Source organism: Elaeis guineensis, chromosome 6 (assembly GCF_000442705.2).
Source record: "Elaeis guineensis isolate ETL-2024a chromosome 6, EG11, whole genome shotgun sequence".
Lineage (NCBI taxonomy): Eukaryota > Viridiplantae > Streptophyta > Magnoliopsida > Arecales > Arecaceae > Elaeis > Elaeis guineensis.
Window position 1 is genome coordinate 131,952,561 of NC_025998.2, and position 14,371 is coordinate 131,966,931.

The window sequence follows — 14,371 nt, forward strand, 5'->3', positions numbered from 1 at the left end:
GCAAATTTTTCCTTGAGTGGTATTTATTGCATTATTTTGTCATTTTGTTTTTGCCATCAAGTTAAACAAGATAAAAGGGCTCATCCGATTCTCGACTGACTTACCATGAACTGATGCTTTGCCCTCTCAACACAACTCTCTTCTCCAATGGCAGTTAAGCCGTGGAGCTTCTAACGAAATTACAAGCCAAAGAACCTGCACGGGAGCATCCGATCAGTAGACTTGAGCACGTGTCAGGCCGGGGTGGGCAGGCCTAGGTCATGTCTCAGTAGGGTTACGCCAGGCACAAGCTTGAAGCCCGGCCTGGTTCTCCCTCGCTTTTTTCTCTTTTTCTCCAAAATATAATATAGGATAGCATAGTATAGCATAATATAATATAGTATAAGATAGTAAACCATATTATAGTGTGGCATAGCGTAGCATGATATAGCACAGCATCGCATCACTTGGCATAACATAGCAAGTATAGCAGGGTAGTATCTTGTAAGGATAAGATAGTATATAGCATAAGATAGCATGGTATCGGATAGTATAGAACTATAGATAACATAGCATAACATTGCATTCCATAAAATAGCCTAGAATAGAACAGTATGGTGAGGTATAATATGGCTTTGTATGGTATACTATAGTATGGTATGGTGTAGTATGGTGCACGACATACCGATGGTATAGTGTGGTATGGGATGGTATAATATGGTGTGACATGGTACACAGTAGTATGACATGATATAGTATGACATCCTATAGTATGACACAGTATGGTATCATATAGTATTGTATGGTACATAATTGTATGATATATTATGTATCATTATAGTATGGTATAGTATCGTAGCAAAGTATTATATTGTATGGTGTAGTACCATTTAGTATGATATAGCACGGCATCGCATAACATAGTATGCATCATATAATCTACATAGTATAGAATAATATAGGATAGTATCAAATAGCATAATATAATATATTTCGGATCGAATCAGGTCATGCCAGGTTCAAAAATAGCTAATCAGAATTTTGCCGGGGTTGGAAAATTGAAGCTCGGCTCGACCTAACGGGCTAAAAATCACAGCCCGAGCCCAGCAAACAAGGGGCCGGATCGTAGGTAGGCACAGTTCGCTTAGGTCGACCGATGAGGCACAGCTGCAATGAATCATTTTGCGTTTTAAGAATCCCCCGCCACACTTTTCAGCATGACGTTGGGATAGTTTGATAAATTATTTATAGGCGGAGAATAAGCAATCTACATGCTCCTGAGTCAACAGCTTCATCTTAGAGGGAACATTATTTTTGGGCACCTGGATGGACAATGAACTACTAACAAGTCCCCCTCCCCCATTTAAATTAAGGGACGCTCCTCTGGCAATGTGATGAAACTCCTATCACTGGTTAGACAAAGTACTGCTTGGTAGATATGCCAAGATTGCATATGACTTGGATAAGTGAATTGCAGAGGAAAAACCTTCTCCCTCTATTTACCAATTAATAACTACATTAATTTATGCATAATCCAGAAACAAAGGAACTGGGTTTGGAAAGGATTCAAGTCTCCATATGCAATAATACTTTTATAGCGACATGCACACCCACGAAAAGTTCATACCCGTATCATTTCTGCAACGTAATGCTCTTTATTCCCTGCACACAAGTTTTAGTTTGAGATTTAATCCTTCAAAAGACCGGGTTCTCTGAAGCTGAATGGAACTCCTGAAAAAGGAAGCATAGACGTTTCATCATTACCAACAAGAAATATATTCAACAAAGTCAGTTTTCGCTGATAATGTTTCAAACAAGAAATACGATCAATAATTCAGTACTGTTTATAGCATCATTGGCCGAAGGGTTAGTGGACAAGACTTGCTTAGCTGCAAGTATTACATTTAAATGAAAGCAGCACTATAAATTTGCCAGGTGGCCACTGGTTAAAGAAACATGAACAGAACAAACCAGTATTCCTTGCTAACAATTATTGAGTTAAACAAAACTTCAAGTGTCTTCCCAACCTTGGGTGGAGACAGAGGTAGAAGTATCATAAATGAACCTTTTAGACTAGTCCACGTACAATAACAACATTAGCAGATAAATATGCACACATTCTCCGATAAATAATGATTAATAATATTAATCAATATAAGTTGTACTTGCAACTTGTATATAGCAGTGCAGCATTACTTGTCTGGCTGTGGCAAAGTTTCCAGGTACATGGTCATGAATTTTAAACTATATCAATTCATAAATGCCATGAAATGCAAGGAAATAAGATGTTGGCAGCCTCAATATAGGAAGTCAGTTAGCATTTGACCCCGTACATTTTGATTTTGGCAGCCTTATTATTATCAACTAAGCTATAAGATTGATTCAGCTATTGATGATTTACCTGAGCCAACCTGTCAAACAGCATTTTTTCAGAGCCAGAGCTCTCCTCATTGTTTTTTGTGAGTAAATCATTAGTAAACGATTTCCAAATTGAACTGATAAATTTAATTCTAAAATAAGCACTATCCATAAGCGTCAAACTTTATTTAACCTAACTTTTAGATTTGATATTATATATGAAAAAGTGTAATATGACTCCCTTGGACTTCAAAGAAGAATTTCCATGTTATTCAAACCAAGGTTCGCCGTACTGGTATCGGACCCCATACCGGTGAAATTCTATTTAATGTTGGTACGCGGTTCAGTATGGTACGGTAATGTCGGTATGTTTCGGTATAGCATACTGGTACAAGACCGGTACGGGGCGGTATGAGGTGGTACGGCATTCCATGATTCAAACTATGATAAAGTGATGGATGGTTCACTTGGCTCTACCAATAACTGCAATTTTCAACCAAATAAACAAGTTCCATGAGATAGATAATTTGCTCACACCAAACACAAATCACTTACTATAACATGATATGGCATCACAAAAGAGTTCCACATTAGGTAGGAGAGAATATAATATTTATGAACTTGCTTCCCTTAAGTTATTTTATGAACTTGCTTCCCTTAAGTTAGAAATCATATTCTATTGAAGTGTAGTCAGTTTGTTAACAATTTACTCTTAAATCTCCAGAGCCTTATGACCACTAGAAAATGGGATTTCATAAGTTGGCTCATGTGTAAAGATTAATCATTTAGCTAATCTTAGCCATAAAGCCAAAAGAAAAGTTACAACAGTGGAGGAAACTGGGTCAAATGTGATAGCAGCATTATGCTTGTGTGCTACTTCTAAGAAAATTAAGAAAGGCCAATAAACTCCCTTGCTAATTTTTCAGTGAGAATAAGCAAAAAAACATTCTATAACTAGATCTTAAGTTTTATTTTAAAAAGCGGGGGAATAAAGTAATTAGACAGTCGTATTTATCTTGCTTCCTTTCCCATGTATGTGACTTTTATTTTTTATTTTTTTTCTATCTAAATTCTGATAGGGGTTGGTTCAATATCATTATTGAATCAACAGCAAGCAAATTTCAGAAAGAACACAATGCAATTATCGCAACTTGAAACAAATTTCCAATTAACCAACTTGTGCCTGGTAGGTTTCAATCCTAAGGGGGTGTTTAGTATATAGGATGATCATCCAAGATCAAAGGTGATGTAGGTGGAGGTGATGAGATCACTACGTTTGCTTATACCACGGTGATCCTACGTGGCCATGATCCCAAATCACCTCCACTCCACCATAATTCACTTCCCAACTTAGTAATGGAATACTCGTCTTTGAAGTCGGGAATCCAAGATCATCCAGGATAGTGATCTTGAACTGAAATCTGAAGATAAAATTACCCTCCGTCCAACGAAAAATTGGTATATCAACATATTGTTAGTATATTATATGAATATTATACATGATATTATATTATATTGATATTATACATACTGTATTTATGATATATATTATATTATAATATATTATTAATCATATCATTGTCCGATTATTATTCAATGATAATTTTAAATTATAGTAGAAATATATTATTGTACTTTATCTTTATATAATAAAATCATTTAATATATTACTTCTATTTGCCTTATTGTCCTAATCAAAATAAAGATTAATAATAAAAAATATATTATTAGTATAAATGAAAATATTAATTCTATAATAACAGTTAATATATTTTTATAGGATTAATAATTTATAGGACTAATAAATATATTTTTTATAAAATATAAAAATAATTAATATATTAATAAATATATTAATATTCGATTTTAATATAGTTTATATGATCAATAAATATGTTTTTATAAAAAATATATCAGAAGTAGTAGTTTTGGCATTATATGGTCAATGATCTTAGATTCTTATGGAATACCAAATATTACTCATGGATATCCGAAAATCTTTAATCGTTAGAACATAGCATACCAAATGTAGTGATCTTAGATCATCCGTAATTAGATCACCTTAGGGTAAGGATCACCAATGATCTAAGATCACCTTGGTGATCCCATTTGTGTTACCAAATGCCATCAAAATGGACAACATTTGAGCATGCACAAAACCAAGTAAAGCTTTTATCATATCCTGAAATTTCTCAGTGTCATTATTGTGCTCAAATCCAGATCATTCAGTAGCAATTCAACGAAAAAAGAATAGAAAATAACAAGAGAGAGTATTCAAACATATAGTCATGACTAATGTATTAAATTTTTTAGCACAATCCTCTCGGTGACCCATAACTACAGGATAAGACCAGGAACAGAAATATGCTAAGTCTTGGAACCTTTCTAACAGATGCTAAGGAGGGCACAAGGACACTGAGATGAACACAAACAAAATCCTTACATCTAATCATCATGTGCAAACTTTATTGGACAAGTGAGTAGCTTTAAACACTCCAAACATTCAAATCTTCGCACATTCTCTCAGCTTAACAATGGATTCTCGAGTGCAGTACACAAATAACTGTTGTAATTCATATTTAGTGATGTAGTAGGTGATCAAAGCGAAATATATCTATCCATGCTAACAGCTAGGCCAAACAAAGACATCTCTGGAACAAGTTGTAAGATAATGATGATCCAAAGCAAACAAGCAATCTAACTGAAACAAAGCGACTGCAATATGTGCTTACACTATCTACGAACATAGACCAAGTTATGAATCATCAGTCAAAACCTGCCTTTTAGGTAACTGTAAGCTCAAGTAAGTCCTAGAGCTATTTCCTCGAACACCCAAGCAAAATTCTTTTCAAAAAAAAAAAAAAAACACCAAGCAAAATACCAATATTTCAAACTGGTCTCCGCTTATCTAGTAATCACTACCCCACAAAAAATAAAAAAATAAAAAAAAATCATAAAAAATAACAAAAAACAAAACAAAACAAACGAACGAACAAACACATATAATTACAGATAACCATCTCCACCGTCCCGTGTGTGAGCCGCAGGACCACCAAAACACCAATCATTTGATGTATTCCACACTGAATGCAAACCGTCCAAAATATAGATGATCTAAAAAAAATATCCTTTAAATTTTGCTTAGATAGAATTGAAGCATCACCTTTTTATAAGCAAATGACTCAAATAACCTATCTTCTTCCCCCGAAGATCTAGACCATCCATCAGATCCAGCAGATCTAGACCATCCATGTCATGCTCCCAATCCACCAAAAGAAACCATTTGACCAGACGAAGGGACCGATCAAAATAAAAAAAATAAAAAAAATAAAAAAAAACACAATTGAAGAAACCCACCACCCAACCAATCGACTCAAAAATCTAGGGTTCGTTTAGAGAGAGAGAGAGAGAGGGGGGGGGGGGGGGGGTGAGGAAGGGAGGGAGGGTACAACCTGGGAGATGCGGAGCCCTTCGGAAACCAATCCGGCGGCACCGCGGCAGGAGGCCTTGGCCTTGCAGGTGGGGACGAGCTCGAAATCGCTCGCCGGGAGCGTCTCGGAGAGGAACCCGACCTTGAACTCGACGGTGCCGTCGTCCGGGTGGGCCTCGATGCCGCTAACGGATACCCAAATGAAGAGCTTCTTGGCCTGGATCCCGGAGAGGTCGGAGATCTTCCCGTAGGCAAGCTTCCCCTTGATCTTCTTCTCGTAGTACACGAGGTCGGAAAACTGGACGTAGCACGGCGCCTTGAGCTCCACCTCGAACTCCCCGCTCGGCGAGAGCGAGTAGCTCTTCACCGAGTCCGGGAGAAGCCCCCGCGGGAGCCCGTACTCCGGGAGCACGTCGTGCACCGCGCTGCCCACCACGCCGGCGGCAGCCATGACAGCGGAGAGGAGGAGGGGGAGCAGGACGAGGCGGAGGGAGGTCGCCATTGCTCTTCCTTGTACCTGCGTGAAGAGCATGGGGCGATGGGCAAGACTTTTTATAAAGAGGAGCAGGTGAATGGGGCCCACAGCACAGTATTTCTTTGATCCGCTGTTTGGTTGCGAACACGAGATTCATGTGAAGCGGATGATAATTTGACTCGTGTATAGTTGTCTGCGGCTTTCGCCGCTCTCTGGAGGTTAAAAGGGATTTGCTGTTAGGGATGTGATAGGTGATATAGTCATTAGTCCGCTACAGAGATGTCACGTGAGGAACGTGTTGTCTCGTCTACCAGGGGGGACAAGGGTGGAAAGGGACAGAGGTAGACTCCGCGGACTCCGCTCCGTAGATTGGTTGGTCCACCCCGTCCGCGACGGCGTTAGATGACAGCATTTGGAGCTATGAGATTAGTGTTGGGGTTTGATTAATAATTTAGGTGTCCTTTGAGAAATTAAAAATTGTCTCTCTCTCCTCTTCCGTTCGAAAAGTCTTGTTCAACTACACCGAAAAAAATAAAATAAAATCCTGATCGTTAACAGTAATTTGGATGGTATCGGGGATCCAATGTCTCTTGCGTACTTGTGAAGCAAAAGAAGTCCAGGGGGGCCATTGGATACTACTTTATCTAGAAATGATATATTTGCAGTGTAAATAGGTTGATTTTGTTAGTTTTTATTTTTCACTAAGAAAAAAAATTAATTATTCTCTTACTGTTTTCAGAAAAGCTAGTAGTTATGATCACTGAGTATGCATGATTTAATCACGTGCATTGCGCATGCAACATATAAATAAAATTACGTACAGTGGTAGCGTTAGATTATTGATCTCTGGAATCTAGCTATAGTTTTATTTATTTATTTTTTTTATTATTTTGCTTTCAGCTAATCTTTTTTCTTCATGTATCTTTCAATTCATATTAAAATGGTATTTAGAAAAGGTCATTGAAATAATAAAAAAAAAATAAACATATGAGAAACAAGAATTGTAAACTAAAAGAGATATATACTTGTAAGAAATATTTTTTATAGCAAAAACAGTAGTACAAAAAATTTCAAAGCAACAGGCAACAAGAACAGTCCTTATAATATTATCATTATGCATCCTATGAGACAGCGCCTCATAATGCCAGGGATAATATGTTTCTTGATTAAGTTATTTCAATTAGTTAACATAGGATTATGATATCTTTTTCTTTTTTTCTTTTTTGATAAGGGATATCTTTTTCTTTGAGAAATAAAAGAAATTAAAGTGATATCTAGAGTAGGCAAAAGTTTCAATCTGAAATAACTGAGAAAAAACAAAGAAGATGTAAAACATGTGATGGATACATTCAACTCAAAATTTAATAGTATAATGGAAATTTTTAACAATGTCATAAGTAAAGCATTCATGAGCATGTGAGGAAGGTGACAAAGTAGTTGGATCATTGATTCTGAGCTTGAATTGGATACTGATATAATCTGGCTGACTAACAAATATTGGTTAATTTTACGCAATAATCTATGCGTATCCAAAGTGGTCCACTCTAAGTTGATCAACTACTGTCTTAAAACCTAATCCAGCTCAATGTGGAGCCAAATAAGATGGGAGAAAGGAACAAGTGGATCTCAGACGGCCATGCATGCTATACACAAGCAACAATCATGCTGATAGCAATGATACATATAATAGAATGTGTGCAAGGTTTCAATAATACTGCCGTCTCGTTATCATGGTCCCACAGATTCATTATTTATGGCCATCATAGTGGACATATGATTGCTATTTGTGCAGTTCAGCTTTTGATGTATTATTTCCGAAGATAATGAATGCTAAAAGAATAAACAGATCAGTGATCACTATTTATAAGAATCATATTTTTTCAAACTAAAACCTCTCTATATATCTGTTTCGATATTACTACAAAACTAATAGCTGTTTAGCAAGGAGAAACAGAGAAGATAAAATAAGTATGTTACTCATATAATTGCTAACGTAACATGAAATTTCATGAGGACTTATCTCAGAAAACATAGTAACGAGGATCTTTCAAACTGATACCATTGCTACTATAACGTCAGAACAATCATCAATTCAAATGAGGGATTGAAGAAGTATGAGTTATATGGCTCGCAGCCCAGCCACTCCAAATAACAAAACCTCTCTTTTCTATCATTACAAGATGTGATGAAATAACACCGGACACGATTTGGTGGACATGACCCACCTTCTACCACTATCTATATGTCTATTTGGACTCTCCTCCTTCCACCACGGTCTTGGTGCTTGAGCTTTATCACGCCTCCGATCCGAAATTATGAGTTGGAAGTCACGGCAACCGCCGCATACTCATGAAGAACTTTCTCCAAAAACATACAAGGCATCTTATCATGATATTAATGCATCACAGTGGAATAGAATTCAAATAATTTATGACTCAACTTTAATTCAATTAATTAAATTAAATATCTTACAAAATAAAATTTCATAGTCTTGCAATCAAATCTTAATAAATCTTAATCTAAAATAAAATGTCAAAGTCTTCTTCTAATTCACTCTCCTATATTGAATCTTCGGATCAAGCTAGATCTCTGAATCTGAAAAAAAAATAATAGAACTCGTCGTGAGCTAAATAGCCCAGTAAGCAATGTACACTTTAGCTAGATAAAGTCAGCAATAATAATATACTGAAAAATAAATATACAATGTGCATCAGTTTAAACATAAAAAACTAATCAAAATAAGATCATTCAAATTTAGTTTTTTAAAATTTATTTTCAAATTCTTCAGTTCATAAATCAATTTCTTTCAAAATAACATATATATCTCGATAGCCATGAACTAAATCAAAGTACCACCGTATAATCTCCAATGGTAGAGTATCAAAGTATCAGTGCACAACCCCCACAGGTAGGGTATCAAAATACCAGTATATAACCTCTACTGGTAGGATATCGAAATACCAGATATAACCTCCACTGGCAGAATATCGAAATACCAGTATATAACCCCCACTGGTAGGGTATCAAAATACTAGTATATAACCCACACTGACAGGATTCGAAACTTAGTCAGGCTGTGAATCAAAATCCATCTCAATTCAAAACACTTATTCATATTCTAATTTGAAAATCATAAATTAGACGATATCGAAATCAATCAATATAATCCATATCAAATTTAATATGCATATTTATAAATCAACAAGGAGCATATTCAACAATTCAAAACACCATGCATCATATTCATAAATCATGTATAGTTTAATATAGAAAATATTTTATAATGTACTGAATAATCTAAAAAAAAGTGAAGTATTACTTACTTTGTGAGCGAATCCAATTAATTATGAGAACCTTTCTCGAAGTTTGTTTTCTTTGTATCAGAAGTTTTGTATCTCATTGCATAAGAGTATAGACCCTTCATTGAGTTTGGAGTTCTGGATTTCTATTTTGATTTTGTTCAATCATTGGGATAAACTAATTTTCTATTCTTTGCGGGCAATCGGCTATTTTGTGACCCTTTTGACCACAACTAAAAGATGCACCAATGTTCCAACGATAGTCCTTTTCACTATGAGCTTTGCCACACTTAGAATACTTGATGCTATTAGTCAGCCCAGAGCTACTACCTGTTGATCTTTTATTATTCTGTCCTTGAAATTCATTCGACCTATTTCTCTTCTTTTGATTGCTTTCTTTTTCTGTATGTTCCTCATTGACTTCTCTTTCGATTATCAGTGCCTTATTTACCACATTCACGTAAGTAGTTAACTCTAATGAAACCATTTATTTTCTAATTTCTATCTTCAGATCCATCTCAAATTTATGCATTTGATCTTGCTCGTCCTCAACCATCCTCGGAATAAATTTAGAAAGCTCAGTGAATTTAGCTTCATATTCTGCTACCGACATACTTCTTTGTTTTAGATAAATAAACTCTTAATTTTTTTGAATCCTTATACTTCTAGAAAAATATTGATCATGAAATGCTTTTCGAAATCTTTCTCAGGTGAGTTGTTTCTCTTTTTGCTCATATTTATGTTCCAATTTTTGGTACCAATTAAATGCCTCATCTTGTAATAAATAAGCAGCATATCTAATTTTTTCTTCATCACGACACTCTTAAACAGCAAAGGCCTTTTCCATCTCTCTTATCAAGTTGACGGCTTCTAAAGATTTGATTGTTTCTTTGAAAGTAGGAGGAGCTATCTTTTTAAATTCTGCGATGTTGTTTCGCTGCACTGCTGCTCTCTATGATCATAGTGTTGTGGTGTATCTCGGTGTATCTATTGCTGTTCAAACAATTGTTGCTGCCTTTATATCACTTCTACTATGGTTTGCATCAATTGAGCCATATCCAGTTCTTGACGTGCTATCAGAGTAGTTCTAGCAGGATCAACAACTCCGTCCTCCTAAGGGGTGTGCCATCAATTGGGTGAGTATCACCCTCCTGTTGGTTCGATATATCTCTAACAGCAACCCGAGCAGCTCTATTTATTTGATGTGGGGCCATCTTAGTCTCGTTAAAGTTTTTTTCAAACCTAATATCCAAAATTATTATTTTATTGAACTAAATCTTAATTATTTCAAAATAAAATATTAAATCTTCTTAGGCTGGCTATCTATTGGTCGATGGTCAAGATCCCTTTTTTTAGGATCTCAAGGGCTATTAGGAGGTTTTCAAATTGAAGGGAGAGAAGAAAGAGAGAGAAAATCCAACATTTTAAAGAAAGAAATCCATCAAAAAGAGAGAAAAAGTCTAGAGAAAGAAAATAAATTTTTTTAGAAAGAGAAAGAAGAGGGGAGATGGAAGAGAGAGAGAGAGAGCAGAGAGAGAAAGTCTCTCTCTCTTTTTTTTTTCTTTTTTTTTCCTCCTCTCTTCTTCTTCCTTCGTTTAAATAGAACAGGAGATCGTAGTCCCCTGTCTTCTCCATCCCGATCTCGTGGAGGTCTCATGGCGAGTGGAGGTTCAACCTAGGGCGACGTAGCCATGGCTCCATGTTTTGGGTGCTCGTCGGCGATGGGCGGCGCCGGAAAACACACACACACGGATGGCCAAAATAGAGGTTTCAAAATCTCATTTTTTTTTATAAAAAAAACAGTGATAAATCGATAGAAATCCTAATTTATAATCAAAAGAAATTGAAGAGAGGATTCTTTGATTTATTATCTTGCTCTTTGTGGTATTTTGGGCCATGAAATCGTCGGCAAAAGTCTTCAATTCGAGAGCAAGGAAACAAGAAAAATCGGAAGAAAGAGGAAGTGGAAGAGGAATTTTTCGGTGATTGACGGACGGAGAAAGGAGGGGACTTCCATTTTACAGAGGAGAGTTGGAGATTGGCTCGGATTCAAGCTCCTTATTGGGGTAGAAAAAAGATTCTCAATGAAAGTCTTCTTCCTCCCGTTAAATCCTCTATTTTTTTTTTTTTCGATTGGGCTTGGGCTTTGGGCTTGGATCATAACAAGTTCAATCCTGAGCCAAGGATTTAGATTCTAGTAGGATATTGGGATAGAATACCATCCCATCCCATCCCATAATTTGGGACAGAAAATGTCCTACGATGTCCTGATTAAGACACTGAAACATTAGTGGGATATAAAATTTTGTCTGAGCCATCGTTCTTCGGCAACCTTGATCCTGGAGCACAGACTCTTGCTGTTGTCCCTCCAATTGCCCAAATCCCCAACAGCACAAAGCAACAATGGAGGTGTAGTTTCTTATGTGCATGCATAAGACCTACTTCATCCATCATCCTAACAAAATAAGACCTTGCGTTTCTTTTTTCCATTCCACATCGTTTGAGCCTATTTTTTCATTCCTTTTTTTTTTTTTTTGGTGAATACAGTTGAATTAATGTTGCAAATATATAGAAATACCGTACATAGAAGGCGAACAGTGAGAAGAGATTAACCAATCACGGATGATGGTCTCCATTTCTTTTAATCCTCTCTCCTTTATATTTTGAAGTCTTAGATAATATAAAGATGAACTGGCAGCAAATAAAGTTGACAAGGTCACCAGAATAAATCCATCGAGGCCAACCCAAAAATCTCCCAAACAGGGAGAGTTGCCATGGCTTTTGACTTCCTTCGAGCACCAGTAAGCTTAGTTAATCGAGGGGTTGGCTCAACTTTACCTTTACGTGGTAGAGAGACTATAGAAGATAGAAGCATTGATGTGGTGGAGATGGGGTTTGAGGAAGGTGTGTGGTTTAGCTATTGGAGTTGTTGGCTGGTACGTATGTTTTCATCTGAGACTTCCTTTCCTTCTATTAATGTGATCTACTTTATTTTTGGGTAATTAATACACTTGCCAGAAATATGCTTCCTCCTGTTCGATATGCCTAATCTCTAATAAATAAGAAAAAAAAAGTGATAACCTAAATTATTATGATTAATAAAATCGTTGCTATATGCACAATTGTGTCTAATGTACATGAACAACATTGCTCGCATCATATGATTTTTGATACTAATACTATCATTATGTAGAAGAACTTGCTTAAAAGCAATACCGGGCAAATACAAGCAAGTGTGATCATACGTTGTTTTTGTCAACCATGTCACTGAAAGTTGTTAGATTTTCCACATTGTGACATTGGCGATTGGGACACGTAGAGTTAGATAATAAAGTTAGTAGTTATTGTGGTCAATTTTCTCGTCGTCTGATCACCGAAAATGAGCACCTGCAAGAGAAGTCCACATTGACCGAAAATACCTCCGGTGGAGACCCTCTGACGGTCAAGTCAGAGAGGAGACTAGACAACAGTAGAAAAGAATCAGAAAAACTCAGCGAGAGAGTGAGAACTAGAGAGAGTGAATCCAGAGGCTTCGAAAGAACCTCCCCGCAGCACTGTTGCCTTCTCTGTTTTATAGTAGAGCGCGGCGTGGTGCCGTCATTAATGGTGCAGACAACTGGAGAAGTTGTCAAATCGTCAGAGGCTGTCAGAATCGCCGCGGATTGTCAAGTTACCGTGAGCTGTCAAATCACTGGGATTAATCTATGTTCTTGACAGGACAATGCCCCAGGGCGACTATGCCGCACGCCTTTGTCAAGACAGCGGCCCTCAGCAGTCGTACGACGTTTGGGGAGCCGACCGACCATACATCGGTATTTGGTTGCGGGACGTCGGGCGAAGACCCAGGGACACCGTCGGCGGGTCTGACACATTACGAAAATCGGACATCGGCCACCACCCCCGCCTGACAGTGAGTCGGTAGAGTCGGGCTCCGCCGTTCGGTTAGTCAGGAACAGAATAGGTCTGTCCGACCGACATACCTTCGGTTGGACAGTGTCGACAGTCGTCGGTTGGTGCGGTCGATAGAGTCGGGCACCGGTCGGACAGGCCCGAGGGTGAGTCGGCATGAAAAAGATCGGTCGGTGTATCCCAACAGTAGTTGTACACTTTATAAACAAGAAATGAGGTAGATAGCATGCAAGAGAGGAGCATTATTTTGGAAAAAAATAAATATTATGTCAAATTTTGTCATTGGTTTTAATAACCTTGACAAATATGGGTTTTTTTAAAGGAAAAAAAATTATAGAAGCGCCTATAGTCCCTTCCATCTCGGTGGAGGCAAGATTTGAATACTAATACATGATACCACTACTAAGAGGATTTATATGGTAAGCTAGCATCTTCAAAGAGTAAGAGGTCTTCATAAAAATATATATAACATTATTTAAAATAATGACAAAAGTTTTTGATGATGCAAATAGCTATAGCCATGACAATGCATATACTTTAGGTTCCAAGAAAAATAGAGATGCAAGTAGCTAAGCAAATATCCTCCGTAGCTTAAGTTATAAAATGTTTATGTAATTAAAATACATGATGAATTTAAGTTTGTCCTCACAACCAAAATACAGTATTCTCTCTATCTCGACGGCATATAGTTGGATCTTGTCAATATATGATGGAAGAAGCGTACAATTAAATACTGAGGAGATCGAGAGCATGAACAAATAGAACCTTATAAGCTTTAATTCATAGTCTTCAAGGGGAATATCATAGTCACGCAATGTAATTTTGAATCAAAAATATTTTTTTGAAAAATATACATTTTATATGTTAATGTGCAAAATTTGATTATATTTAGAAGTTCATTAGGTGGTTACATATCATAAA

General features: G+C 36.8%; 1 protein-coding gene across 1 annotated transcript; it reads right to left on the bottom strand.

Annotated features, from left to right (window-relative positions):
• Positions 1-1,450: 1,450 nt before the first annotated feature.
• Positions 1,451-6,298, bottom strand: LOC105046447 (uncharacterized). The gene is made up of 2 exons (XM_010925037.4): positions 5,790-6,298; positions 1,451-1,710 (listed from the first exon to the last, which is right to left on the bottom strand). Exons 1-2 carry the CDS (start codon positions 6,267-6,269, stop codon positions 1,675-1,677), a joined length of 516 nt encoding a protein of 171 aa, XP_010923339.3. The 5' UTR covers positions 6,270-6,298; the 3' UTR covers positions 1,451-1,674.
• Between the last annotated feature and the right edge of the window lie 8,073 nt (positions 6,299-14,371).

Excerpts from the sequence above, each read along its gene's own strand:
- LOC105046447 (XM_010925037.4), bottom strand. The coding sequence starts at position 6,269 with ATGGCGACCTCCCTCCGCCTCGTCCTGCTCCCCCTCCTCCTCTCCGCT. Across the intron at positions 1,711-5,789 it reads AAGGGCTCCGCATCTCCCAG|GAGTTCCATTCAGCTTCAGA; the intron begins GTTGTACCCTCC and ends TTCCTTTTTCAG.